We start from the raw sequence: 26,616 nt of genomic DNA, 5'->3' as shown, positions 1-26,616 counted from the left end.
CTTCAGCAGAGGAGTGACATAATCCCACCTAGGTTTTAGCAGTTGGCTTGGGTTTGAAAACTGCCTATAGTCTCCTTCTGCCTACAGCCCCACCCTTCCCCCACTCCACTCAGGTCCCAAGTCAGGACCACCCTCCCTAGACACACTGTATATCGCCTTTCCTGATCTCATCCTTCCATTCTCACCCATTCCCAATCTGCAGCGCCACCACTCCCAGTCCCACCCCACTTTTCTTCAAGTCTCCCAGCCAGAATCACCTCCTCAGAGCACTCGGCACAGCATTCAATCTCATCTGTGGTACCAGACTGTGAGCTCCTCCAGGACAGCGACTGTCCCCGTATCCCCGACTACTCAGCACAGCACCTGCCATTCAGCTGGTTCTCAATAAACATTTAAGACCTTGCTTTCACATCTTAATAGGCTAACCATTTTTATCCTATACCACGAAATGGACACTTAAAACTTCCCTGTACTTTTTGATCAGTACTTTTGTACTGATCACTTCTTTGTTAATAAAGTTCTGGTTCATTATCATACTTCTCTTAGGTTTCCAGGTTATACGAATCCTACACTTTAACACTGACTTTTCCACTTCTAATTTTCTTTTTGTACAATTACATTTTGCAATAGTTTATAGCCCTACATGGAAAGCTACACATTGACCTACCTATCTTTCAACATTATGAAACATGCTTAAGGTACAATTTTTTAAAAGAATATATAATTTAAGTAACTGCAGCTGAGTTTTTACTTACTATGCAATATTTAGGATACTATGTGCCTCTCTCCCCGGTGGCATTTCCTCCCTCCTCCTTGCTGCGATTCCCATGCATGTCTTTCTTCCTTTATTATGTACTGTCTACAGTACTGTCAGAAGACACTGCCAAGCTAGGTGAACCTGCAAGGCTGCCGTGAGGTTACCACCCCAGGTCCTCCACGCCCCTCAGTGACAACAGGGCTGCCAGGCTCCACTGCAACATGAGGCTGCATTCTTAGATGACTTGGAGAAACTGGCTCTTAAGAGAGGGTCCTCCCCCACGACATATAATCCCACACAATCTGAAATTTTTAATGTTTAATATCACTGTACTTTTAGAGGTACTTAGGAAACAGAACAATGAATCAAATTTCCCACCTTAACTAAGGCTTGTTGCCAGTCCATAAAAGAGGGTCATCCTAAATAAGAATATGAGCTCTAAGGAGGTTGTTCCAATTTCTAATGGGACTATTCACTGAACTATTACAATGTATTTTGAGCTAATGATTCTGATCAGTGGCTTAGTCATGCTCTACAAAAAAAGCCTTTGCATTTAACTAATGCAAAGGCTCAAAGAACCAACTGCCCCTTCATACAGCAGTTTAAATGGTGTATCACAAATTTTCTGCTCTCACACTTCTAAAGAACATCATTTTTGCAGGTTCTCCTTAACAAACGCTTAACATGTAAACTCTGAATGTGCTGTTTAACAAAACAGTAAAAAGCAGCAACAGTACAAAAATCTCTAACACCGAATTGCCTGGATCTACAAACCTTAAGTTATAAAACCATCCAATTCACCAGGCATTCGCTTTTTTAATATTTTATTTTAAATTTTTAAGGAAAGAGGTACATCAAATTTGACAACCGAGTAGATATTCCAGGACCGGAATGCTACAAGTTTAGTGGGAGCAACTCCAGCCTAGGCGAACACGGGGGATGAGGCGTTTCGGGTCTGGCCGCTAGAAGAAAGAGGCCGCGGGGCAGGCGGGGTCCAGCCGGACTCTCGGGAAGGAGCCCGCACGCTTCCGACCCGCCGACCGACCGCGAGCATGACAGGCGCGGCCGCCCTGGGCGGTGCCGCGGGAGAGGGCGGGGGCCGGAAGGAAGGGGAAGGACTCGGACAAAGCAAGCCGGGCCGGCCGCCCCCTCCCCGCGCGCCGCGTCCAGCCTCCCGTCCCCAGCCGCGCTGCTCCCGGGGCCACAGCTGTTCCCAGGGCGGCCGCCCCCGCCCGCAGCGGGGCCAAGCCTGCGACGCGGGGCCGGGCGGGGGGCCGGGAGGGGCCGGAGCCAGATGGGCACGCGGAGGGGACCCGAACCTGAAGGGGCCGTGACGGGGATGGGCCGGGGTCCTGGGCGGCGGCCGGGGCCGGTGGAAAAAGGGGACGGACCTGCTGGAGGCTCGAGGGCCGGAGAGGAGCCGGGAGGAGCCGGGGGCGGGAAGGGACACGGTGCGGCCGGAGGACCCGGGCCCGCCGCCGACTCACCGTGCTGCTCCCACGGGGCCGCGCGCTCGCGCTGTCAGCACCGGGAGGCCGCGGGCGCGTGCGCCGAGCGGGACCGCCGGGGCTGTCGCCTCGCCGCCTCAGGTGCGGCGCCGCGGTCACAAGCGAGGGGCGCCGGCGCGGCCGCCCCGCAGCATCCTCGGCCGCCCACGCGCGCTGTGTCCCGCGGCTCCTCCTCGCAGCCGCCGCCCAGCCAGCTCCGGCTCCGCTGCTCCCGCCGCCGAAAATGGCGTCTGCGCGTCCCTCCCCCGGCTCGGCGTTCCCGCCCCACAATGCCGCGCGCCACCGTGACGTCACCCTGCCCCGCCGCCTATGGGCGGGGCAGCTCGGGAACCTGGGGCCAGGCGGAGCGGGCCTCCTGGAGCCAGACGCGGTCCCAGGCTGGCTATCGCGGGCCACGCTGGGGGCGGGGAGGGGGTACTACCCCCCTCCGTGGGCGGCCCCGCGCGGGCAGGGCCAGAAGGTGGCCTGAGGAGGGCGCTGGCCCAGCACTGACGGTCAGCACCGCGTCCTGGCCCTTCCCTCCCGGGCGCGGCCGTCTCCTCCTCGCATGTATCAGGAATAATAATTTATTCACATAATATTTATGTGCTCGTTTAAATCTTTCCAGAACCCACTAGGGGGGCTTTCACCAGCCCCTCCAAAGGAAAGGGTCCTGAGGCGCTAGCCTAAGCCAGGAGGCCTTTCTCCAGGACAATCTGGAGTCTTCGGTCGAGACCCTGACCCCCCAGTCCCCACGCCTTGCCTATCTCGTTCCCTCGCCCCTGGGCCATCGGATCTTCAAGGATCTGAGTCCACGGGCTCTTTCCAAGCCCTCCCCTCAGCCACAAAGGCCTCGCAGAAACAGCACCTCAGCCTCATAAGCGGGGTGGGATGCTTAACCCCTAATGCCTGGCAAGAGCAGAGGTGCTGTCGCCCCCCCACCCACGGGCAGCCATCACCAGGGCACACCCCTGGGCGCAGTGCCACGACCTCCAGCCCAACCCAAAGGGCAGTACTTCCAGGTCAGAGAGTGCTTCTGGGCCCCATCCTGCTGCATCGGGGCTCTGCAGGCCTGACTCAGCAGCCAGCTGCGAGGATGCCTGCTGATTCAGTGGGCGAGACTCGGCTTGCTTTGCCTGCCACCAGCTTGGGAGACCACCCCCCAGGTGTCTGCGGATGCCCCAAGTGGCATTACTAACCAGGAGGGGTTCCTGTGCCAGTCCCCCCCACACTTGCTTTTAAACTGCTGTGTTTTTCAGATGCTACCACCCCAGCACCAGCAGCCGTTTTAACCCTGCGATGACCCAGTCACCTGGGAAATAAATGCTCCTAGATTTTCAGAGGGTGGTCCAGTTACTTTGCTTTCATTTGTAAATGCAAAGTTGAGCTAAAAGTGGGAAAGATCCTTGGTGACACAGCAATTACTGGGCAGAGAGAGAGAGAGAGAGAGAGAGAGGCAGTTAATCAGAGTCAAACAACCCCTCCACATTCCCTTAGTGATTGGGCCGCACTGCAGCTTGGATGTCACCTGCTCCCCAGCCACCACCCTGGGGCTGGTCATGGCAGGCAGCTGTAACTGAAGTGCTCTGGAGAGGGGAGGAGTGGGCTGAGCTCTGGGCTCAGAGACTGTTCCTTCCACTCACTCATCACACCAGCAAGTAAGGAACCTGAGATGCTTATGCCCTCTTCCGATGGGTGGCCAAGATTCTACCCCTTTGCTATCGCTTTAGTCCATCCCCTCTGCTGCCGCTCTGTTCAGGCTCTATTATCTTGGTCTTTTATTCTCTCGACAAATATCTGGTGAACTGCCGTGGTCACCATGATAAAAGCCAAGATGCACCGGTAAACAGAATAGATAAGATGCCTGCTCTTTCTGGTGCAGTGCTCGGCAGAGAATTGAAGTAAGATGATGCGGCAGGCAGAGGCAAGGTGGTGGGATGAGCTGAGACCTAAATAATAGGAAGCAGCCAACTGCAAAGCCGGCGGGGATGGCGGTGGGGGAGGGGGTGGGGGACACTCCAGGCAAAAGTCCTCAGGCAGCAATGAATCTGAAGTGATGAGGGAAACAGAGAAAAGGCCAATCATCCACCACCATCAGGGACCCTCCTGGAAGCACTGGATGCACCATCATTCTCAGGGCGGCGGGATGGAGCGCCTGTCCTCACCCAGGGTCTCACGCTGAGACTAATAAGCGTCCGTCCTCCCTGAGAACCCCTGAGCAGCCTCAGTCTCTTCCAGTCCTCTGAATCTCATTGGAGCTCCCAAGAGGAGCACTGCTCTCTCGTTTTACAGATGTTGCAGCTGAGGTCCTGCTAGTTGCGAGGTTTGCTTGCTGCTTCCCGAAGAGGGGTTAGCTTGGCTTTAGGAATCAAATGGAAGCCCCTGGGCCCCTGGCACTGGCGGGGCCAGGAGTTGATGCCTTTGTGGTGGGGAACCCTCATCAGGGCTACTCAGGGGCCGCAAATTCATTCGTTATCTGACCTTCCCCAGAAACCTAGAGGCAGCAAACACGCTTGCACATCCCTGTAGCCAACAGCCTGCTGGGCCAGCCAGGGTCCTGGAGGGGTGGGGCTATGCCTGGGGGGCAGCAGGGATCTTTGGCCAGAGCTGGGCCCTGCACCCGACCCCTTAGGGCAGGACTAGGGGTTCCTCCCACAGACACGAGAGGCATGAGAGACGTGAGCGGCCTCCCTCCTCACTCCCATGTATGTCTCTTCTATTTGGAAAGGCAGCCCATGTGGCTTGAGCCGCTGCCTCCTCGTTCTCTCTGCCTGTCCCTGTCTCTCCATCCTCCTGCCGTGTTCTCTGCCCTCATCTATTTCTGTCTGCTTCCCACCTTTCACTCCCCTGTTCCAAAACCTGAGAAATCAACAGGCAGCCTATAGGTCGAAACAGAGGTTAGGGCTGCAGTACAGCATACAGGGACCAGATGAAGCTGTGACTGAGGTCCCTGGTCGAGGAACAGCGGAAACAACCACAAGCCAACCTCCTGCAGTTCGCAGGCACCAGGGCATAGGAGATAAGCTAGGAGGGTGGCCCACGCTCATTCCACTCCCAGTATTTATTGAGAACCAATACCGTCTGGTGCGAGGCTGGGCAATAGGAGAATGAGGGGCACCTGCACAGGTGAGCCCAGGACAGGAGCTCAGACAGGAGGCTGGGCCAGGTGCGGCAGGGATTAGGGGACCCCATGCAAGAGGGACATTCACTTGGCAGGTGGGAAGGACCCAGCAGATGACAGTCCCAGTGGAGGAAGCGCCCAACCAACCACACGATCCTCTGTCTCCAGTGGAGAATGGGGCGGGATGCCACCACGGTTATAAAGCATCCATCTTCTTACTGTAAATGTCTGTGGTCGTCTGTGTCCAGGCGCAGCCCTTTGCGGGAGACGGGATCTGGGGATTTCCCTTTGATCCTGCGAGGTCTGCATTCGGGGAGCGGGGGCCGGCCCCAGTCTGTGAGTGCCTGAGAGGGAGGGCAGGCAGGGAGAAGGAAGGGAAGGAAGCCTGCTTGCTCATGGCAGTGGGGAGGGGCCAGGAAGCGGTACTTGGGTGGCGTCCTCAGTCCGGAGGGGCGACCCATCTGGGCGGCCCAGGCCAGAGAGGAGCCTGCACACCCGCAGAGGGACAGGGAGGGGGGAGGGTAAACAGAGGCTCTACAGCCAGGACCCCCCAATTCCCTGCTGGCCCCATTGCGCGCCCCGCACCTCACCCAGCGCCCACAGCCCACACTCCTCTCTCGGGTCCACACCCCTCCCCGCCCCCTGCCCTAGCCTGGGCGTCACACCCAGCCTGGACCCCGCCCCACAGTCTGGGCACAGAGGAGCCTGGGCATCATCGGGTCTTCTCCAGGCTCGGGAACAAGTGGCCAGCGCAACCGCTGGGAGGGGCAGCCTGGCATCCAGACCTGGGCCGGTCACACCCTCTCTGGTCTCTGGCTTCGATGCTGAAAATGGCATTTATCAGATTTCCAGGTGCTTTTCCTTTAAAGAGCTCGAGCTGTTAGCATTAATTAAGCTCCGGGAACTGCTCCCTCAGACAAATGGGAAACAGCAGCACCTTGGGTGGGGAGGAGGTGGGCGAGGGAGGGGTAGCTGCAGGGAGAAGCCCTGCCCCCTGCTTCAGCCTCCCTCGTACACATCTTTTTTTTCTGATGCAGAGGAATTGAAGCCTGGGTCCTGCTGGGGGATTTTGACCCCGCAGGAGTGCCCAGGGCCCCCAGCATTCCTGAATGCTGAATGGAGTTCATCATTTGCTTGCTTTTTAGGGAAAACTTACACAACGTAAAATGCACGCATCTTAAGGAGACCATCTGATGGGTTCTGATAAATGCTCACACCTGCGTGACTGAGAGCCCCGTCAGTAAATGGGAAGCTCCCATCACCCCCCAGAATTCGCTCATGTGCCTTGTCAGGCAACCCCCATCCACTGCTGTGTACTGTCGTTTCCTTGGGTTCACTGTAGATTCGTGTTGCGTGCTCTAGCACTCCACATGCACGGAACCACACAGGAGCCACCTTTGTGTGGTACCTTTCACACAACTAGCAGATTCGCACTCATCCGTGTGGTTGCATGTGTGTTTGCCCCTGTTGATGGGAACTTGGGCCGCTTCCATTTCGGTCAGCATGAATAAAGCTGATCTAAACTTTCTCATACAGATCTTTGGGGAACCTGTATTTTAATTTCTCCAGTGAATACCTAGGAATGGAACTGCTAGGCTATAGGGCAGGGGTATGTTTAGTTTTATAAGAAACTTCCAGACCTGTTTCCTACGTGACTGACTATTTTACACCCCACTAGTGTTGTATGAGCATTCCACACATGGCAATTCGCTATACCAGAATCCTTGAAGAGACCGTCTGGAACAAAGGACAGCCAGTACCGCCCAGCAGGTACCACCAGGGGTGCCACACTTGGATTATGGGGGAGGGTGGTGCTGGCTGAGCAGAGGTGGTTGCTGGAAGGCCTCAAGCCTCCTGCAGGGAAGGGACAGAGTTCCTCAGTGACAGCCCAGCCGCCAGGTGCAAAGTCCCATCACAAGACATCCTGTAGGCCAATGATTCTGCTGTTCAAAAAGCAATGATTAAAACACTGGAATATGCGTTCCAAATGTGCCGGAACTGGAGGTGTGATGAGGAGGGGACACCAGCTGTCATCTCTGGGGAGAAGGCAGGTAAGGGTCAGGGTAGGTGGCCTTACGACCGCCCCCCCCCCCCCCCCCGCCCCGCAGAGCCAGCTTACAGTTTCCAAAGATGGCAGCATCGGTACGTCCCTCCCATTCTTCTTACAAAGTGACTTTGACACTCCTCCCAACAAAAGGGGGAGTCTCTGCCCCCTCCCTTTGAATCTGGGCAGGCCTGTGATACAGTGGAAGTGACACCGTGTGACACTACGAGCAGCTAGGTCTTAAGAGATGATTCTGCCTCTACCCAGCTCTCCTGGGAAGCTCCCTCTTGGCACCCGGCTGCCATGATGCTGGGAGGCCCAAGCAGCCTCATGGGGAGACCACGCAGAGAAGCCTGTGTAGACAGTCAGCTGACAGCCAGCATCACCGTCAGACACGTGCCAGCCCCCAGCCCTGGTGTCACCCCAGCCTCTGAGACATGGAGGAGCACAGATGAGCCACCCCGGGTGTGCCCAGGCCAGACCCTTGACCCACCCTTGACCCCACGAGCACAGAACACTCTGTCGTGCCGCTGAGCTTTGAGGTGGTTTGTTCCCTGGCGTTATGTCGGTTCCCCCAACGTGGCCCCATTCCTCTAGTGCTCATGGCCCTTTGGGAGGCTCTGACACCTGGGGACAGAGGGGCACAAACTAAGAGTGCAGCCCCCGCAGGACCCTCCCTCCCCACAGCTGAGGTGAGGCCATCCTCGCGGCACACCCATCCTGATACACGTGCAGCACGAGGTTGGCACAGAAAGCGTTAAAGGGGGAGGGAAGGAGGGAAAGAGGAGAAACTGAGTTCAGTCCTGAACTATGGCCTGTGAGGAGCCACACTGTCCTGCAGTCAGGAGAGCAGGACCCAGCCCCCTTCCACTCCTGCGCCGGCTCAGTCTATCCACCCGTCAAGGGGGCATAAACACGCTGTCCATCTGGCCCCAGAACCTTGTGAGGAGCTGATGGGTGAGAAAGGGGCTCATGAGTGCCAATCCCATGTTCCACCCCAATCCCTACGGGGCAGCTGACCGACGGCAGAGCCTGGGGGCATCTCCACCCCCAGGGGAAGGGGCTCAGCCAGAGTCTCCCACAGCGACCACACCATGGGGCGAGATCCCTCTGCTCCTCTCTCCTTCTGGGGGGTGTCTACAGCAGTGCCCAGAGCTTGAAGGGCTGCAGGAGGTTCCAAGGCCTGGGCTGCTGTCCCGGCTGCCCTGTGCACCCAGCCCCCAAAGTCACAGGTGGATTCATGGCCTCCACTGACCGTGTCGTGTTCTCTCGCCTCCCTGCCCCTGTCCACCTGTCTCCACATTCTACGGCCCAGCGCAACTGGCCTCCTCCAGGCAGTCCTCCGGTCCTTCTCTCTCTCAGGGACTCTGCTGCTTCAGCTCTGCACTCCCCACGCAGGTATGCCCTGGAGGCAGGTCGCCAGGCCCTTCCAGGGGGAGATTCTCTTGACCCTCCCCATAAGGCCCTGCTTGTGCAGAATGCTGACGGCCCAGAAGCCCACATCTTGGCCACCCCCCCTTTTCACCTGAGACAGCTGCAATCCCGGGGGTGGCGGTGGACTTGCTCAAGGACACAAATCTGGGGCTCCTCAGACAGCCAGATGGGTAGCTTATTCGTTTTTGGACAAAAATAGCCACGCAGGTGCCCAGTCTGTCCTGGAATCAGCACAGGCTGCAGCCCCCCTCCACCCACAGGAGTCTGTCTGGGGACTTCAAGCTCTGGATGCCTGATGGCGCCGGCCTCGTGCGTGCGCCCAGACGCGCCCCCCAGACTCAGCCTCCTCCCGTCCTCTCCACGGCATCAGCCTCGTCCGGTAAGACCAGGCTGTCTCCAAGCTGTTATGGGCACTCTGGGAGCACAGACCCCACCTCGATCTCTTTCCAGCCCCTCCTCCTTCCCACACACCCCAGGCCTAACTCAGGTTCTTGGACACAGTGATTCTCAGTCAGTGGGGCTGAATGCATGAACAAGTGAATGAACGAATGAACAAACGAGGAAACAGTCAACACCCCAGGTGCTGATTTCACATGCCCCAGGTGGGAATCCTAGTCGGCTTCGCCCGTCCCCTGCTCCACCTGCGGGTGCCCCTGGACTTCTGGATCCCACCATCAGGCAGGGGGCTCTGTGTCCTGTGGCTTTCTTCCCTCTGCCTCTGTTCGGGGTGTGATCAGGCCTCAGCTTGGCTCTCTTTGTAGGAGCAGAAATGGCTGCACCAGTTCCAGACATCACATCTTTGAACCTCACAGTTCAGAAGGAAAGAGACCCTCACCTTCCACCCATCAGCAATGCCCTGGGCTTCACTGGGATTCCACCTCCCAGGTCCCAAGCCCCCCAGGACCCACCCCTAGCCAGAAGAACACCTCACACTGCTTGGCTTTGCCTGTGGGGGCTGCCCTGGGAACATGCTGCCGCAGGATGGGGGATGGGGACTGGAGGCTGGGGGCAGCTGGTCCCCTCTACGGGGGCTCTCTGAGCTCACGTAGGCCCGTCTCCCCGGGGTGGGGGTGGCGTGCAGTGGGGAATCTCCAAGCAGACCTTCTGCACGCAAGCCATTGGCTCAGCCGGTCAGGCTTGTTGAACCTCCCAGGCCCCATGAACCACCCTCCAGACTGACTTCCCCCTTTCCTCCCCCAAACCCCCGGCTGCCAGACAAGCCTGTCTGTATACAAAGTGCAATCGTGAGCACTGGTCACGCTGGTTTTCCCTCTCTCAGTAGACTTTTTGGTCCCCAGTGATCTGGTGCATTCACAGTCACCTTTGGGAGAAGAGGGTCAATTATTTTCTCCTACCGCAATCACCTGCATGTTGGCCCAGCTGGGACCACGTGACTTGAGAAAGGGAGCTGGGGGCGGAGGCTGGCCAAAGCTGGGCTTAGAGGGTCTCCCCCAGGAGCAGAAGCAACACACTCCCACCCTGCCAGGACGTCTGTTGTGCTGGTCACCTGTGCAGAGAGAAAGGCCAGGCCTGAGGAAACCTGCGAGCGTGGCAGACCCAGGCCGCCCACACCCAGGGAGGGCTCTCAGCCCTGCCTGCGTTCGGTGCCCTGGGATGGGCCTCTGACGGTGTCAGGCCCCACTCAGCTCTGCGGGACAGAGCGGAGAGGGGGACAGGCGCTGAACAAGGAAATGTGCAAGTGGATACATCACGGCCACGGGCTAAAAAGGAAAACACCCGGCCTTCAGAAGATCCGGGGTGAGCCCGCCTGGGCTGGGCTGACCTGGTCCATCTACGCTGCACCCTTGGCCTCTACCTTCATTCAGCACCCGTGACCCCCATCTGTAGAGAAGCTTGGCAACCACAGACCACCCTTATCCCATGTGCTGGCACACCCTTTCCCCAAGAGCCAGCCAGGGCAGGGAGTACCATCCCACCCTGCAGCTGGAGACACTGAAGCTCGAGTGTGGAAACTGGCTGCGAGGCCTCAACTCAGGTCTAGTCCTTGGACCCAAGCCGAGTGCCCACTTGGGTGCTGCAGTAAGTAAGACTGAAGCCTTTACCCACATTCTCGCCTCTGGAGAATAGACTCAGGAAGAGGCTTTTATCTGGAAATTTTCATCTATCGCTTCATTGTAGAGTCTGCGGATCCATCAGACATAACTCTCGTTCTCCTTTTCCAGGGCTGCACACCGACCCAATCTCACCCAAAGTGCCATGCGTCCCTCCTGCCGTTCTCCTCGCTAACCCTAAGTCTGGAGCCCGTCAGCGTGTGACTCCCATGGCTGCCGGAACAAGAGACCACAAACCTGGGCCTTAAAACAACAGAAGTGTATTCTCTGGAGGCCAGAACTGGAAGCCAAGGTGTGGGCAGGGCTGGTTCCCTCTGGAGGCTGTCGCAGGCCTCTCTCCAGCCTCTAATGTCTCCCGAGGTCCTTGGCTTGAAGACACATCACTTCAACTTTTGTGTCTGTCTGTGCGTGCCTTCCCCTTTGGGTGTCTCTGTCTCAAGTATCCCTCTCCTTTCTAAGGACACTTGTCAAGGGATTGAGGGCCCGCCCTAAATCCAGGATGATCTCATCCTGACATCCTTATCTTAATTACTTCTGCAAAGCCTCTGCTTCCAAATCAGGTCACAATTCCAGGTACGAAGGGTTAGCATGTGGACACATCTTTGGGGGGCCACCAGGACGGTCAGCCTCTTCACAGAACCAGGAAGCTAACATGAGCCACAATGCTACTTAAAGTTGTCCAGTAGCCACAGTAAAAAAGATGAAAAGAAGCAGGGGAAATTTACTTTAATAAGATATATACAGGGACTGCCCTGGTGGCACAGTGGATAGGAATCCACTGGCCAATGCAGGGGACACGGGTTCGAGCCCTGGTCCGGGAGGATCCCACATGCCGCGGAGCAACTAAGGCCATGTGCCACAACTACTGAGCCTGCGCTCTAGAGCCCTCGAGCCACAACTACTGAAGACCGCGCGCCTAGAGCCTGTGCTCCACAACAAGAGAAGCCACTACAATGAGAAGCCTGCGCACCGCAACGAAGACCCAACACAGCCAAAAATAAAGTTAATCTTAAAAAAAATAAGAAAAAGATATATACATATATTGTTGTTGTTTCTTCAGCAAATTTTATCAGAAAATTTTTAAAATTATTTTTAATTGTGGCAAAGTATACATAAAATTTACTGTTAGCTACTGTAAGTGTACAGTTCAGGAACACGAAGTACGTTCACATTGTTGTACAACCATCGCCACAGAACTTTTTCATCTTCCCAAACTGAAATTCTATACCCATTAAACAATAACCTCTCCTCCTCCAGGCCCTGGCAGCCACCGTTCGACTTCCTGTCTCTATGAGTTTGACTACTCCAGGTACCTCATGTAAGTGGAATCGTACAGGATGTGTCCTTTTGTGTCTGGCTTATTTTACTTTATACACTGTTCTCGAGGTTCATCCGTGTTACAGCACGGGCCAGAATTTCCTTTCTTTTCTTTTCTTCTTTTATAAATTTATTTATTTTTGGCTGCTTTGGTTCTTCATTGCTGTGCGCGGCTTTCTCTAGTTGCAGCGAGCGGGGGCTACTCTTCGGTGCGGTGCGTAGGATTGTCACTGCGGTGGCTTCTCTTGTTGCGGAGCACAGGCTCTACGTGCACAGGCTTCAGTAGTTGTGGCTCGTGGGCTCTACAGCCCAGGCTCAGTAAGTAGTTGTGGCGCACGGGCTTAGTTGCTCTGTGGCATGTGGGATCTTCCCGGGCCGGGGCTCAAACCCGTGTCCCCTGCATTGGCAGGCGGATTCTTAACCACTGCGCCACCAGGGAAGTCCTTTTTTTAAATTTATTTATTTTTGGTTGCGTTGGGTCTTTGTTGCTGCGCTAGGTCTTTCTCTAGTTGAGGCGAGTGGGGGCTACTCTTCGTTGCAGTGCATGGGCTTCTCATTGCAGTGGCTTCTCTTGTTGCGGAGCACGGGCTCTAGGAGCGTGAGCTTCAGTAGTTGTGGCTCGTGGGCTCTAGAGCACAGGCTCAGTAGTTGTGGTGCATGGGCTTTGTTGCTCCACGTCATGTGGGATCTTCCCGGGCCAGAGATCGAACCCGTGTCCCCTACGTTGGCAGGTGGATTCTTAACCACTGTGCCACCAGGGAAGCCCCTCTTTTCTTTTTAAGGCTGTTTAATATATCTTACTGAACCCAATATATCTAAATTTTATTTCAGCATGTACCTATATAAGAAATTATGAGGTAGTTTGCATTCCTTTTCTCACACTAAGTCTTTGGAATCTGGGGTGGAGCTTATGCTTACTGATAGCTCAGCTCAGACAGGCCGCATCTCCAGTGCTTGCTACCATGTGGCCATGGCTGCAGTGCTTCTTGCCAGACGTCCTGGGAAAAGCTGGAGTGGCCATGCCTGGCTCGGAGCATCTTCTGGATCCCCTCCCCGCTCAGTCAGGTACTGACTCACCTGGATGGCCCACCTGTCCTCCTGGGGACACAGCCTTTTGCATCCCCTCCTCAGTTCTCAGCCCTGTCCTGCCCCACCTGCTGCCCAGCCCACACTCACACATTCCAAGCTCCCCTCTGGGACCAAAGAAGGAAGAACATGCCTTACGGCACCTCCCAGGCCAGCACTAACAGGACTTGCTGCGACAATGGAAATGCTGCACATCTGTGATGCCCAATACAGTAGCCACGAGCCACACGTGGCTACTGGGCATTTGACAGGCGCTAGTGCAACAGAGGGACTGAGTTTTTAACTTCACTTTATGTTTACTGAAATGTAAATAGCCACACGTGGCTAGCGGCTCCTGTACTGGACAGGCCACTTCTCACCACCTTCCTGGCTGCCCCTCTGGTCAGAGCCACCCGAGTCCCGGCAGTAGCCTACGTGGGGTAGCCCCCTGGCAGAGTGACGAGGCCATGGCCTCCCTTGCACAGAGTCCTCAGTGGCTCCCCGGAGCACTCAGGGGAAAAGCCAGGGTCTGTGTGGTGGCCTGCCAGGCCCTGGCCTATCTCCTCCCACCCTCCTCCTCCATGGTTCCCGCTGTGCCACCACGCTGGCCGTCCTGCTGCTCTTGGCTCTGCCGGGCACACTGCAGCCCCAGGGCCTTAGTCACTCTTGCCCAGATCTGGGTCAGGTGCCCTTGCCATCTGCTCCTTCCCAAACTCCCTAGTCTGCTTGCTATTTTCCCACAGCACTGAGCATCTGCTATGATTTACTCTTTACTGCATACATGTCTGCCCCCTCTAGTATTTCTGCCAGTTTTGTTCACGGACGACCCCCCAGCGCTGCAGCAGTGACTGCAAGCCTCCGCGCATTGCTGACCTAACAGGACACCCAGGAACATGGGCTCCGCAGCATCCATCCTCCCTGCCAGCATCTGATAGGCCAGGGGGCGGGCCCAGGACCTGGCCAGGCCAATCGGAGCAGACCTGATTCCAAATTGCCCCTGGATTGCAGGGGCCTGTGCTGGCCTGACCCGCCTGTCCCTGTGCTCCGAGGGGCCCCAGAACCCTCCAAGGGCCGTTCTGAGGATGCTAGGAAGCCACCTGAATAATGCTGCAGGAGCCGTGCCTGGCAGGCAATAACCCTTGCTCACTATTACTGTTATTATTATTATTATTCGGTAAAGGGGTCCAGGGCGCTACAAGTGCAATCATTAGCACACTTGTGTCCAAGGCCTACTCTGCACCAGGCAGCATGGCGAGTACCGGGCGGGGCGGGGTCGCGACGACAGGGATGAAGGTCACCTCCCCGGGCCGGGCAGTCATGTCCCTTCGTGACCTCTGGGCCCCATGTCTGCATGACCAGATGTTCAGATTCTGGAGTCTGTGGCCAGATGCAGCAGGACCCTGGCTGACGGGAGGTCTTGCTTTCTACGTAAAAGGCCCCCAGCCATGGCAGGGGAGCTGGGTCTGTGCCGGTGGCCCTGCCAGGTGTCTTGCTACATCCCTACCAGAATGGGTGCTCCCCAGGCCAGGGCCATGCTTGACATATGACCACTGTGGCCAGGCCTGGGGAGGCACCAAGGACACATTAGGATGCTGTGCTTTCTTTTTTATAATTTATTTACTTTTGGCTGTGTTGGGTCTTCGTTGCTATGTGCAGGCTTTCTCTAGTTGCGGCGAGCGGGGGCTACTCTTCATTGCGGTGCACAGGCTTCTCACTGCGGTGGCTTCTCTTGTTGTGGAGCACGGGCTCCAGGCACGTGGGCTTCAGTAGTTGTGGCACGTGGGCTCAGTTGTTGTGGCTTGAGACTTCTAGAGCGCAGGCTCAATAGTTGTGGCACACAGGCTTAAGTTTCTCTGCGGCATGTGGGATCTTCCTGGACCAAGGCTTGAACCCGTGTCCCCTGCATTGGCAGGCGGATTCTTCAGCACTGCTCCACCAGGGAAGTCCCTGCTTTCTTTTTAAAATAAAAAGCTCGTTTGCCTACTTGTTTTCCTGGCAGATGGGCCAAATCTTCACAAGCCAGTGCCCACAGCTGTTTGCTCATTCGTCTGGCTGTGGCTGGCAGACCCCGGGTATGTGTGCCTGCGTGTGCACAGAGACAAACAAGCAAGCAAGCAGCGCCTCTCAAGGGCCTCTCCACCACAGCTCTGGCTTCCTTTGTGTTAATCTTCCCACTCTGCACCACACTGTGGATCCGTCTGGACGGTAAACTCAAGTCTTCAGGTGCATGTGCTGGGGTGAGGGGAAGGGGGGATGGGCCTGGGGGAGCTTAGAGCCCCCAGTTACCTGGATAGAAACCACCTCAAGACACCTACCGACCTCGTCCATCCATCTCATCCCCTCCTCCGGCAGCTCTTCCGGTACTTTTTCCACTCAAGGACCGACTTGGACTCAGTGAAGAGAATCATCACAGCAAATCAACAGCCAAGCAGCTCCAAACGCAGCCTGAACATTTCTGGAAGATTGATCAACTCATTTTCAATGGCACGAAAAGAAAGAAATGACTTTCCTGGAAGACCAGTGAGGTGAGCTGAGTGTCTGAGCAGGGGCACTGCCCAGCAACGAGGGTGGCTGTCCTCACCATGTGGGCACAGGGCACTGGGGCCACAAGGTGGGCAGGGCGGCCCGTGCGGGCTGCTCCAGCCCCAGGGCTGAGAGCAGGGCCTGGCGCGCAGCAGGTGCTTCTGAGCATTTGTTGAGTGAATGAGTGAATGAATGATGAGCAAGGACCCTGCTGTCCTCACAGGCCCCAGACGGAACGCCATCACGTGCCCTTTGCTGGAGGGCTCCCCATTCTCGGTCTACAGTGCATTCGAGGCCCAAGGGCTCAGATGCCAGAGCTGAGATGGCAAACAAAACCGTCTTCACTGGCTACAACATGGATGAGCCTTAAGGATGTCACGCTAAGGGAAGTAAGCCAATCGCAAAAGGTCAAATACGGATGAGGCCCCCCAGGGCAGTCAGAATCACAGACTGCTGGGGGCCAGGGGCTGGGGGTGGAGGCGGAGAGTTAGTGTTTCATGCAGACAGAGTTTCAGATGAAAAAGTCCTGGAGACGGATGGTGGTGACGTGAATGTACTTTATGCCACTGAACTGTTCACTCAAAAAATGGTTAATGTTATGTGTATTTTACCACACATACTCACACAAAATTACTCTTCATTCCGTTTGGCCTCTGGGCCTTGTGGTATCTCTGAGGTGAGGCTCGTCCACTCCGAGAGGAGGGCACCCCGCACAGGGATCAGGCTTCCTAAGAGAGATGCCATAGAGGTGCGCCTCCCAGCAAGGGGTAGCGGGCACGTCCAGAGTCACCAGCACCCCAGCCTGACCCAACTCGCCTCTGCTCAGGTACAAGGGTTGCTTCCACGGAAGGTAAATGAGTGACAGGCCCTCTCTGGGCCCGGCCTGTAAACACTTTGCTGCTCCTCCAGCCTCCCTCCTTTCCTGCAGGTACGGGGGGCAGTGCCCTGGGCCACTCGCCAGCCATGGACACGGCAAAGCTCCGTTCAGGTGGGCAAGTCTCCTGAGCAAAGCTGAGGGGCAGGCCCCCTGGGAAGTTTTTCTGGGGAGCCAAGTCTTGTAACACAAGCAAGTCTGCCAGCCAATCGGGGGGTAGGCTGCGCCTGAGGCCCCTGAGGTCAGGACACGGACCGGGAGTGGGAGGTGCCTTCCTCGGCGAGCAGATGCAAGGTGTGGAGGGGACAGTGCCCTAGAAGGGCTCGCGCAGTTGTCTGTACATCCCCACTTGAAGTCCCGTGTTTTAACATTTGGCTATCCACTTTGCCGTACACTTGAAACTAACAGTGTTGTTTATCAACGGTACTCCAACATAAAACAAAAAGTTAAAAAATAAAAAGATAAAATTTGGCTATCAACTTTACGATGCTATTTCTTTGTGATACCAGCAAGAAAATGTTAATTAACTAGCACTTAGATATAATTGCAGTACATTTTAAGTAGAGATGCTTCTGCAATTAAAGGAATGTAATTAAAATCTATGGTTAACCTGGAATATAAACATGCAAATCAGATCAGGTGATTCCATTAAATATTCTTCATGGGTTCTTCATCATGTGACTAATTTTTTCTCCTACCTTACATCCTGCTAGTCTGTAAGCGCTGCAGCGGAAGCAACAACAAGTCCTCACCATCACAGCCCCTGTGCCTGGCACGGACAGGCACTCAGTATCTGTGGGATGAACGAACTCTCCCACTCACCCACAGCCTTCATGGGTGGGCAGCGCGCAGCTGGCCAAGAGCAGGCGGCGTACACCCGGGGCCCATGGGAAGCGCTGGGCTTTCCCAGCTGTGGCAGATGCGACGCCATGATGCAAAAACCTTGGGAAGAAAGGGAGGCGCCAGAGCATGTATTCAGAAGGCCTGGAAGTTGTTAAAAGGCAATTACTTTGAAATAAGAATAACATGGGTGCAATGGAGTCTGAGAGGGAATCTAACAGGACTGAGGCCTCCCCTGTGGGCTTGGCCGCACCCCAGAGGAGGAGAAAGCACGGCTGGCGCCAAAACCCCAGCTCTCACCGGCCCCCCAGTCAGGCGGCCTTGCTGAACAAGAACGCACAGCCTCCCCTTTGGGAAACTGATTCTCCATAAAGGAAGGCTGTTCCTTTGCTGTCTGCTCCTCCCTGCACCGTCCCAACTTTCTAACCAGAGGCATTCTTAAATTTTTAACTTAAAAATTGTCAACAGAATATGCTTATTTGTTGTTCCGTTTTCAGAAGCAGAAAAAAAGCAATGCTAGTAGGGGGAAAAAAATCAACACGCACAAAACTTTATCACACGATTTCCCATGAGTTCTCTGACTTCCCCACTAATCAGAAGTGTAAAATAGTCTTTGCAAACGTGCAGAAGAGGCCTGTTGTGCAGGCGCCCCCGTGGCTGTGTGCCCTCCGCCGGCGCGGAAGCCCTGCGCTGTGGAAGTGGCCTGAAGGGCTGGCTGGAAAAGGGCCCGCCAAGCCTGCGTCCTCGGGGGAGGGACGGAGGGTCAGAACACAGCAGAGCTTCTTGGCAGCCGACGCTGCGATGCTTCCTCCAGAGCCCGTGTGAGGCTGCCGGCCACAGGAGTGGTGTGCGGGCTCATTCGGGAGAGGCAATCCCCGAAGACCCCGTGTGCCAACATCTACCTACAGGCATCCTGCTTAAACTCCCACTGGTGCAGATGCTCAGCTCCCACTCATGACGGGCTGGCTTCCAGTCACCCCTCCCCCACAGAGGCCTTGAGGTGCTTGGGAACCAGACCCTTTGAATGTTATTAGTCACTAATTTCCCCATTTGTGAGGAGCCTGTTAAGTGCCGGACACTATCTGCGACAGGCACGTGGAATGCGCCCAGGGGTTCTGTCAGGTGTCATTGCGGCCAAGGAAGCCGAGGCCAGGAGATGGGCTTGGGTAGACCGGTCTGCTCTGGAAGGCTCCTCTGTGCAGGTCTGTCATAAAGACGCTCCCCTGGACCTCCCAGAGGCAGACTTTCCAATATGCTACTAGGGTTAAACAGGGAAAGAGGACTTCCCTGGTGGCATGGCGGTTAAGAATCCACCTGCCAGTGCAGGGGACACAGGTTTAAGCCCTGGTCTGGGAAGATCCCACATGCTGCAGAGCAACTACTGAGCCTGCACTCTAGAGCCCACGAGCCACAACTACTGAGCCCGTGTGCCGCAGTTACTGAAGTCTGCGCACCTAGAGCCCGTGCTCCGCAACAAGAGAAGCCATCGCAATGAGAAGCCCACGCACTGCAACGAAGAGTAGCCCTGCTCGCCGCAACTAGAGAAAGCCTGCGTGCAGCAACGAAGACCCAAAGCAGCCAAAAATAAATAAATAAATAAAATAAATTTATTTTTTTTAAAAAAGGGAGGGCTTCCCTGGTGGTGCCGTGGTTAAGAATCCGCCTGCCAATGCAGAGGACACAGGCTTGATCCCTGGTCCAGGAAGATCCCGCATGCCGCGGAGCAACTAAGCCTGTGAGCCACAACAACTGAGCCTGTGCTCTAGAGCCCAGGAGCCACAACTACTGAGCCCACGTGCCACAGCTACTGAAGCCTGCGTGCCTAGAGGCCATGCTCCACAACAAGAGAAGCCATCACAATGAGAAGCCCGCACACTGCAACGAAGAGTAACCCCTGCTCACCGCAACTAGAGAAAGCCTGCGCGCAGCAATGAAGACCCAATGCAGCCAGAAATAATAAATAAATAAAGTAAATACATTTTAAAAAAAAGAGCTAGAAGGACTTCCCCGGTGATCCAGTGGTAAAGAATCCTCCTTACAATGCAGGGAACGTGGGTTCGATCCCTGGTCTGGGAACTAAGATCCCACATGCTGCAGGGCAACTGAGCTCTCGAGCCTCAACTAGAGCCTGCATGTTGCAAACTACAGAGCCCACGTGCTCTGGAACCCATGCGCCATAACTAGAGAGAGAAAACCCGCATGCCACAACATGTGCCGCATCTAAGACCCGATGCAGCCAAAAATAAAATAATTAATTTTTTTAAAAAAAGAATTAAAAGCTAGAGAACAGTTCATGCCTCCGGGCTCACTCATATGGAACCGGGGCCCAACCTGGTCCCCTAACTCTGCTGGCGTTCCTTTGCAGATGCAAACAGTGTCACATGTGCTGGTGACAGGTTGTGTTTAGCAGAGGCTGTGGCGTGACGCCTGAGATGGGGTTATTTCTGTGAAGCCTCGTGTCCCACGCTGCTTGGTGCATGCACTCCACTCCCTGGGGACCTCCATGGACACCTGGGTTAACAGCCCACGGAGCTGATGGACCGCACAGGGTTCGCCAGGAACCACGGCGCTCAGTGGCGCCCAGCGCTCGGCTTTCCTCTTCAGCATCACCCTCGTCCATCCACGTGGCCCTTAGGGCCTGGGGTGGGGTGGGGGTGGGATGATGTGCTTCCTCTGGTCTCTGGAATTTCTCCTTGGAAATCATCTTCGGGGGCAGCAGATTATAAGCGACAGAAAAAATCCAGCCTTTCGACTCTACTGTCACATCCCGTTTTGGAATAAAAACTGCTTGCCAAGTGGCTTTTGGTAAAATCCAGATGTCTCATCTGTCCTCAGAGGACACCTTGTGCCCTGACTCTGAAGGCCACTTCCCCGCTGCTGAGGCAGGTCCCCCCACCCCTTCCCCGCCACGGCTCCAGGACACAGTACAAAGTGAGCCTCATCATTTTACAACCACGTAATCCTATTTCAAACAATGCTGATTTTATAAGAATTGAAGCAGAGGGACACGAGCCACAGCAAGCTGTCCCGGAAAACCTTGGAAACAGGCTCTGCCTCCCTGGAATAAATGGAGAGAAGTCCCCTGGGGCCTGTTGGAGGAGCCGCACCTGCTTCCGGGTCTGTGTCCGGACGCCTCCCAGGACAGCTGCGCTTCATCAGGGCCTGGACCCGGGGCCCTCCAATAACCAGGGCTCACTGGTCAGGTGAGGCTGTGGTAACACTCCAAAACATTCCTATCAGTAGAGTCAAATTTTTCAAGTGAAATTTTATTAATATCTTTATATTGTTCTCTTTCAAACTGGTATAATTCAAAAACACAGAAAACAGGCGCACAGTGCTTGGGTTTTATTTAACATCACTTCCATGACCAAGAGCCAGCCTGGAATCCACAGTCAGGACGGAGCCACGTGGGCCACAGCGCACCAGGACCCGCGTCCTCCCAGCCTGCCCTGCACACACAGCTCTTAGAGCCCTCGTAAAACGAGCTCCTATAAGCAGCTGCTTCTCGTGGAAACTTAGACGCTGGGCGGGTGGGTCAGGGTGGGCTCCTAATTGCTGGTCTTCTTTCGTTTCAGTCTAAGCTTGTTCCAAATCCTCTCCAGGGCCACTTTTCCCATGAAGAAGGTGATGGCAAAATTACGCTTGTACCAGTCCCTGAAGAACAGCACAAGCACACGTGACCCACGCTCAGGCATCCGACTGTCTCCTCTTCCACCCTTCCCCACCATCTCTGCCATTCCCCGCCCTCTTTAAAGCTAGACTGCCCGTAAAAGCCTGCCTGCCTTCCACCCGGATTTTCATCAGGCTGATGTGCCCAGGGCACCCCGACCCCGCTTTTCCCACTCCTGGAGGCTGCTGCAGCCTTCCTCAGTTTTTGCTAGAAGACACAGAAAGAGCTCTCGGAAGCCTTGGGGCCCCCAGAGCCCAGCGGCATTCTCTCGGAGACACAACTGTAGAGCGATGGGGGCGTAACCTCTCAGAGAAGGACTGGAGGCTCTGCAAGAACTCAGTGGGGACCCCCAGGCTTTGGCACCTTAACTGCATAAGAAGCACATGACAAAAGCACTCCATCTTGAGAAGCTAACTTATCGCAGGTGCCAACATCATCAAGTTTCATATCTTCTTTTTCTTGATGATCTGAACTTTTGGGTAACTTGTGTCTCGAAAGGGATATTCCAGGACTTCTCATACAAATACTGGGATGGAGTCACACGCTGTCATAGGCTCACTTGCCTGTGAACTACTCTACAGAACATGTCAGAACTTGCAAATTCACCACATTGTCAGCAGCTGAATGGCAAAACTTGGCAAGTTTCCACAACGGAAAGCACGCATTCCAGACTCTCAGTGCTGAGCCCGTGGAAGCTGAAATGCCAGCAAGTGCCAGGGCTTTGGGTCCAAATGAGCTAATGAGGGACATGGAACTGCTATTCCAGACTGGACTCAAACGGCTGACTGCGTCTCAGCATAGAAGAATGGAGAATAACCAAGGGCTTGAGTGAAGCAGTAGCAAGAGGCAAAAATGCCCGTTTCCTGGAGCCTTTGCACAGCTGGACAGAAAACCCCTCTCCACACGAGAACGATCCTTACGTTTCTATCCACTTCAATGATGCTATAAATGGGAGGCAATGCCCTAAATAAATAAAAAAGGCTTCCAGAAAAAAGAAAACTGGTATCCCACCGAGATTAAAGTTCTTAGGTTACTAGGGAAAAGCCAGATTCCACTCCACCGATACAGACAACCTGAACTGGGAGAGTGGAAAAGACAAACTAAGCTGTCCCCACTTCCGTAAGGAAAGCAGGGGCAGGAGGTGGTGCGGGCACAGAGGGGGAGCGCGCGGGCTCCACCGCTGTCCGACCCTCTCTCTACTCTGAGTGCCACACGGAAAACATCAAGCTTACCGGAGAGGAAGCAGGATGCAAACATGCCGCGTCCACGCCAGAAATCAAAGGTCCAGGGAGATCTAACTAATACTGGCTCGACTGAATAACTCAGCTAGTTCAGAGCGACACATGACAGCATTAGCAACAGACTCTGGACGCTGCAGGACTGGGCTTTATGCCTGAGTGTCACTCAAGAGCTCCTCCAGACTCGACGATCACCCCACTGTCTAGACCCTGCCCCACCCGCCCATCCGGCGTGGCCATTGCCCTATGAACGTCACAGCAAATCTCAAACGCCACGTCCTGTCGTCACACCTAGGAATACACATCACTATGTATCGTCAAAACCTTTTTTAAAAACACCTAACCACAATACCATCATTGTATCTGATAAAATGAACAATAACTTATCTATACAACCTAATATACGGTCACTGTTCGGTTTTCTTTGACTGATTGTCAAAAATACCTTTTTATAGGTGGTTTGCCTGTATTAGGATCCAAACATTGTCTACACACTGCATGAAGCCTCTTTTATCCTATAATATTAGCTCCCCTGTGTAGAACCCACTGTCTATGCACTAGGGGTGCAAGCTGCTTTAGGGCTGCCATGCAAATAACTTTAAGCTGTCCTTTTTTTTTTTTTTTTAATCCTAGTTACTGGTTGAAACTGGATCGTCTGTCTTGCAGAATTTCCAACATCTGGGACTGTATCTTCAGGCTACGATTTAAGCACGGTCTGTGACCTGCTCTCTCCACCCCCCCCAACACACCCTTTTATCTTGTTCCTGTAACCTGATATTAGACCCAGAGGCCTGCCAGACTGCAGTCCCCTTGTTTGGTGAGGACACCTCACAGAAGTGCAGGCAGGCTGCTGCCCCACTCCGCACAGTGCAAAGAGGAACCAGGGGTTCAGGTGCGATCAGCCCGACCCGTCCATTATGAAGTGCCCATCAGCCCTGCTGCCGAGCGGTTAGCAGCTGCGGGGTGATCAGGCCCAGATCTAACTCCAGCACTCCTGCGTCAGCTGTCATTCTTCTACCAAGAAAAATGCTCCTTCGTTTGGCTACCCTGGAATCCAGTCGGTGCAGGAAAGGCAGGAGAGGTGACCGTTCTTTGGAGGCGCTCCTTCACTAATGGATTTTCAGAACCATGGGTTGGCTGCCTAGCAATACCCCGCGGTGCCTGTGAGCCACTCAGTGTCATTATGATCGCAAAGATGTTAGTGTATTTGATAGATTTTTAATCCACAGCCGTCATTTTCTTTGTGTGGCTACAATGGCTTCGCCTCTGGCCTACGGGAGCCCCGCGAGTCGCCTTCTGTGCTGTTCTCACACGACCCCGCTGGGCTCCGAGCTTCCTCTCTTTCAAACACAAGATGTCTTGACTCCTCTCGTGCTGCTCCTGCCCCAGACTGTGCTTCTCCATGGAGTCCAGGCTCCTTTCAGTGGGAAGTGCTGTGAACCCACTGTCTATGCACTAGGGGTGCAAGCTGCTTTAGGGCTGCCATGCAAGTAACTTGAAGCTGTCATTTTTATTTAAAAGTGCAAACACTAAGCTGATAGCAACTTCTACCTTTAATATAAACACAAATGTTAAATTCAGATAGACAATATGGTTGTGATATTCAAACTTTCAGGAAAAAAGTAGACACCCACCTGTTATAATACATGTGCTTCTGAAAATTTTTACTTAAAAATTCCTTGTAAAAGTCAGCCATTTCTTCTGCATTCAATGTTGCTTTTTGACCTGAAAATTAATTTCAACTTAAACATTAAGACTTAAGGGGAAGGGTTCTCCAAACAATTATTAGAGTTAACAAATGAGTTCAGCAGGGTTGCAGGATACAGGATCAATATACAAATATCAACTGTATTTCTACACACTTGCAATAAACAATCTGAAAACAAAATTAAGAAAACAATTTCATTTACAACAGCATCAAAAAGAATGAAAGGATAAATTTAAGACAGGAAGTATAAGACTTACACACTAAAAACTACAAAACATAGAAGTGAAGGACCTAAATAAATGGAAAGACATCCCATGTTCATGGTTTCAAAGACCTAATACCATTAAGGTGGCAACACTCTCCCATAATGACATATAGATTCAACACAAACCCTACCAAAACCCCAGCTGGCTTTTTTTTTTTTTCGCCCCAGAAATTGACAGGGAATTCCCTGGTGGTCCAGTGGTTAGGACTCTGCGCTCTCATTGCCGAAGGCCCAGGTTCAATCCCTGGTTGGGGAACTAATATCCCACAAGCTGCATGGTGTGGCCAAAAAAACCCAAAAAACAAACAAAAAAGAAATTGGTAAGTGGATCCTAACATTTATATAAAAATGCAAGGAAACCCAGTAGCCAAAGCAACCTTGGAAAAGGAAATCAGAGTTGGAGGATTCACACTTCTTATATTCAAAACTTACTACAAAGCTACAGTAATCAAGACAGTGTGATACCAGCAGAAGAATAGGCTTACAGATCAATAGAACAAAGCTAAACCCAAACATTTATGGGCAAGTGATTTTCGACAAGGGTACCAAGACAATTCAATGGGGACAAACAGTCTTTTCAACAAACGATGCTTAGGACAACTGGATATCTACATGTAAAAAAAAAACCAGCTGAATCCCATCTCACACCATAAACAAAAATAATCTAAAGACCTAAATGTAAGAGATAAAACTATACAATTCTTGGAAGAAAACACGTGCAAATCTTCATCACCTTGAATTAAGCAATGCATTTTAGATATGGCACCTAAAGCACAGGCAAACAAAGAAAAAAATAGATAAATTGGATTCATCCAAAAAAATTTTTTTTAATTTTATTTATTTTATTTATTTATTTTTGGCTGTGTTGGGTCTTCACTGCTGCGCACAGGCTTTCTCTAGTTATGGCGAGTGGGGGCTACTCTTTGTTGTGGTGCGTGGGCTTCTCATTGCCCTGGCTTCTCTTGTTGCAGAACACAGGCTCTAGGTGCACAGGCTTCAGTAGTTGTGGCACATGGGCTCAGCAGTTGTGGCCCACAGGCTTAGTTGCTCCGTGGCATGTGGGATCTTCCCGGACCAGGGATTGAACCCATGTCCTCTGGGTTGGCAGGCAGATTCTTAACCACTGCACCACGAGGAAAGTCCAGATTTCATCAAAATTTAAACTTTTTGTGCTTCAAAGAGCACTACTGAAAAAGTGAAAAGACAACCTATAGAATGGGAGAAAATATTTGCAAATCATCCTTCTAATACCGGTCTAATATCCAGAGTATGTAAAGAACTCTTACAACTCAATGATAAAAAGAGAAATAACCCGATTAAATCCTTTAAAATAACCCAATTTTAAAGGATTTGAATAAACATTTCTCCAAAGGAGATATAAAAATGGTAAATAATGGGCTTCCCTGGTGGTGCAGTGGTTGAGAGTCCGCCTGCCGATGCAGGGGACACAGGTTCGTTCCCCAGTCCGGGAAGATCCCACATGCCGCGGAGCGGCTGGGCCCGTGAGCCATGGCCGCTGAGCCTGCACGTCCGGAGTCTATGCTCCGCAACAGGAGAGGCCACAACAGTGAGAGGCCCGCGTACCGCAAAAAAAAAAAAAAAAGTGTGAATTTTACGGTACGTGAATTATATCTCAGTAAAGAAAAAGAGATTTAAGGGGGAAGAATACCTTCCTCTACCATTGGACCCTAATGGTTACAGTGTAACTAGTTTTCTTCACAATTGATATATACATAGGTGTGGGATGTGTTTCAGCACACACAGGCCAATGCTTTCTGAAGTTTCTGGGTGGAGACTGTGAGCTACCAGTATATCAGCATAAGGAAAACGACGTGCTTCCTAAGTAGAACGCAGCCCAGGACAGACAGCAGCCTAACCATGCCACGCCGCGTCAGTGCGCACACACTGAACCCGCACACACTAGGTGCTGGTGGGGACTGGCGACACACACGGACTGACCTGGTAGCCTCTGTGGTAGGAGATGCCAACCGTGACGCCCACCCTCAGGGCTGCCCCTGCCCTCCACACTCTCATGAGACTTGAAAGGCCACACAGGACAGGAACCACAGCCTGCCAAGCGGGCAGTAGGGCCCCTGTGACTCAGGATGGTACAGCAGGCCAGGGGCCAGCCTCAGGACACCCTGCAGCGGCTCAGGGGCAAAGGAATGAGACCGCAGGGAAAGAGCCCTCTGGCTTAGAAG

The 26,616-nt window shown here is 53.7% G+C and overlaps 1 protein-coding gene across 11 annotated transcripts in view; it reads right to left on the bottom strand.

Annotated features, from left to right (window-relative positions):
* KLC1 (kinesin light chain 1) overlaps positions 1–26,616 on the bottom strand; it is a 113,237-nt gene that overhangs the window by 55,711 nt on the left and 30,910 nt on the right. For 4 of the 11 annotated variants that reach the window (XR_011377279.1, XM_060295334.2, XM_060295332.2 and 1 more), the window contains exon 4: positions 24,077–24,167. Coding sequence is in view for 8 of the 11 variants with exons in the window: in XM_060295334.2 (XP_060151317.1) it covers positions 24,077–24,167 (91 nt within the window). In the remaining 3 variants the exon portion in view is untranslated. The other 7 variants (XR_004044995.3, XM_060295335.1, XM_060295336.2 and 4 more) reach the window with 7 other exon arrangements.

Source organism: Globicephala melas, chromosome 2 (assembly GCF_963455315.2).
Source record: "Globicephala melas chromosome 2, mGloMel1.2, whole genome shotgun sequence".
In the NCBI taxonomy this organism is placed as follows: Eukaryota; Metazoa; Chordata; class Mammalia; order Artiodactyla; family Delphinidae; genus Globicephala; species Globicephala melas.
Note: the sequence above shows the minus strand (reverse complement) of the source record. Positions and strands in the feature narration are given on the sequence as shown.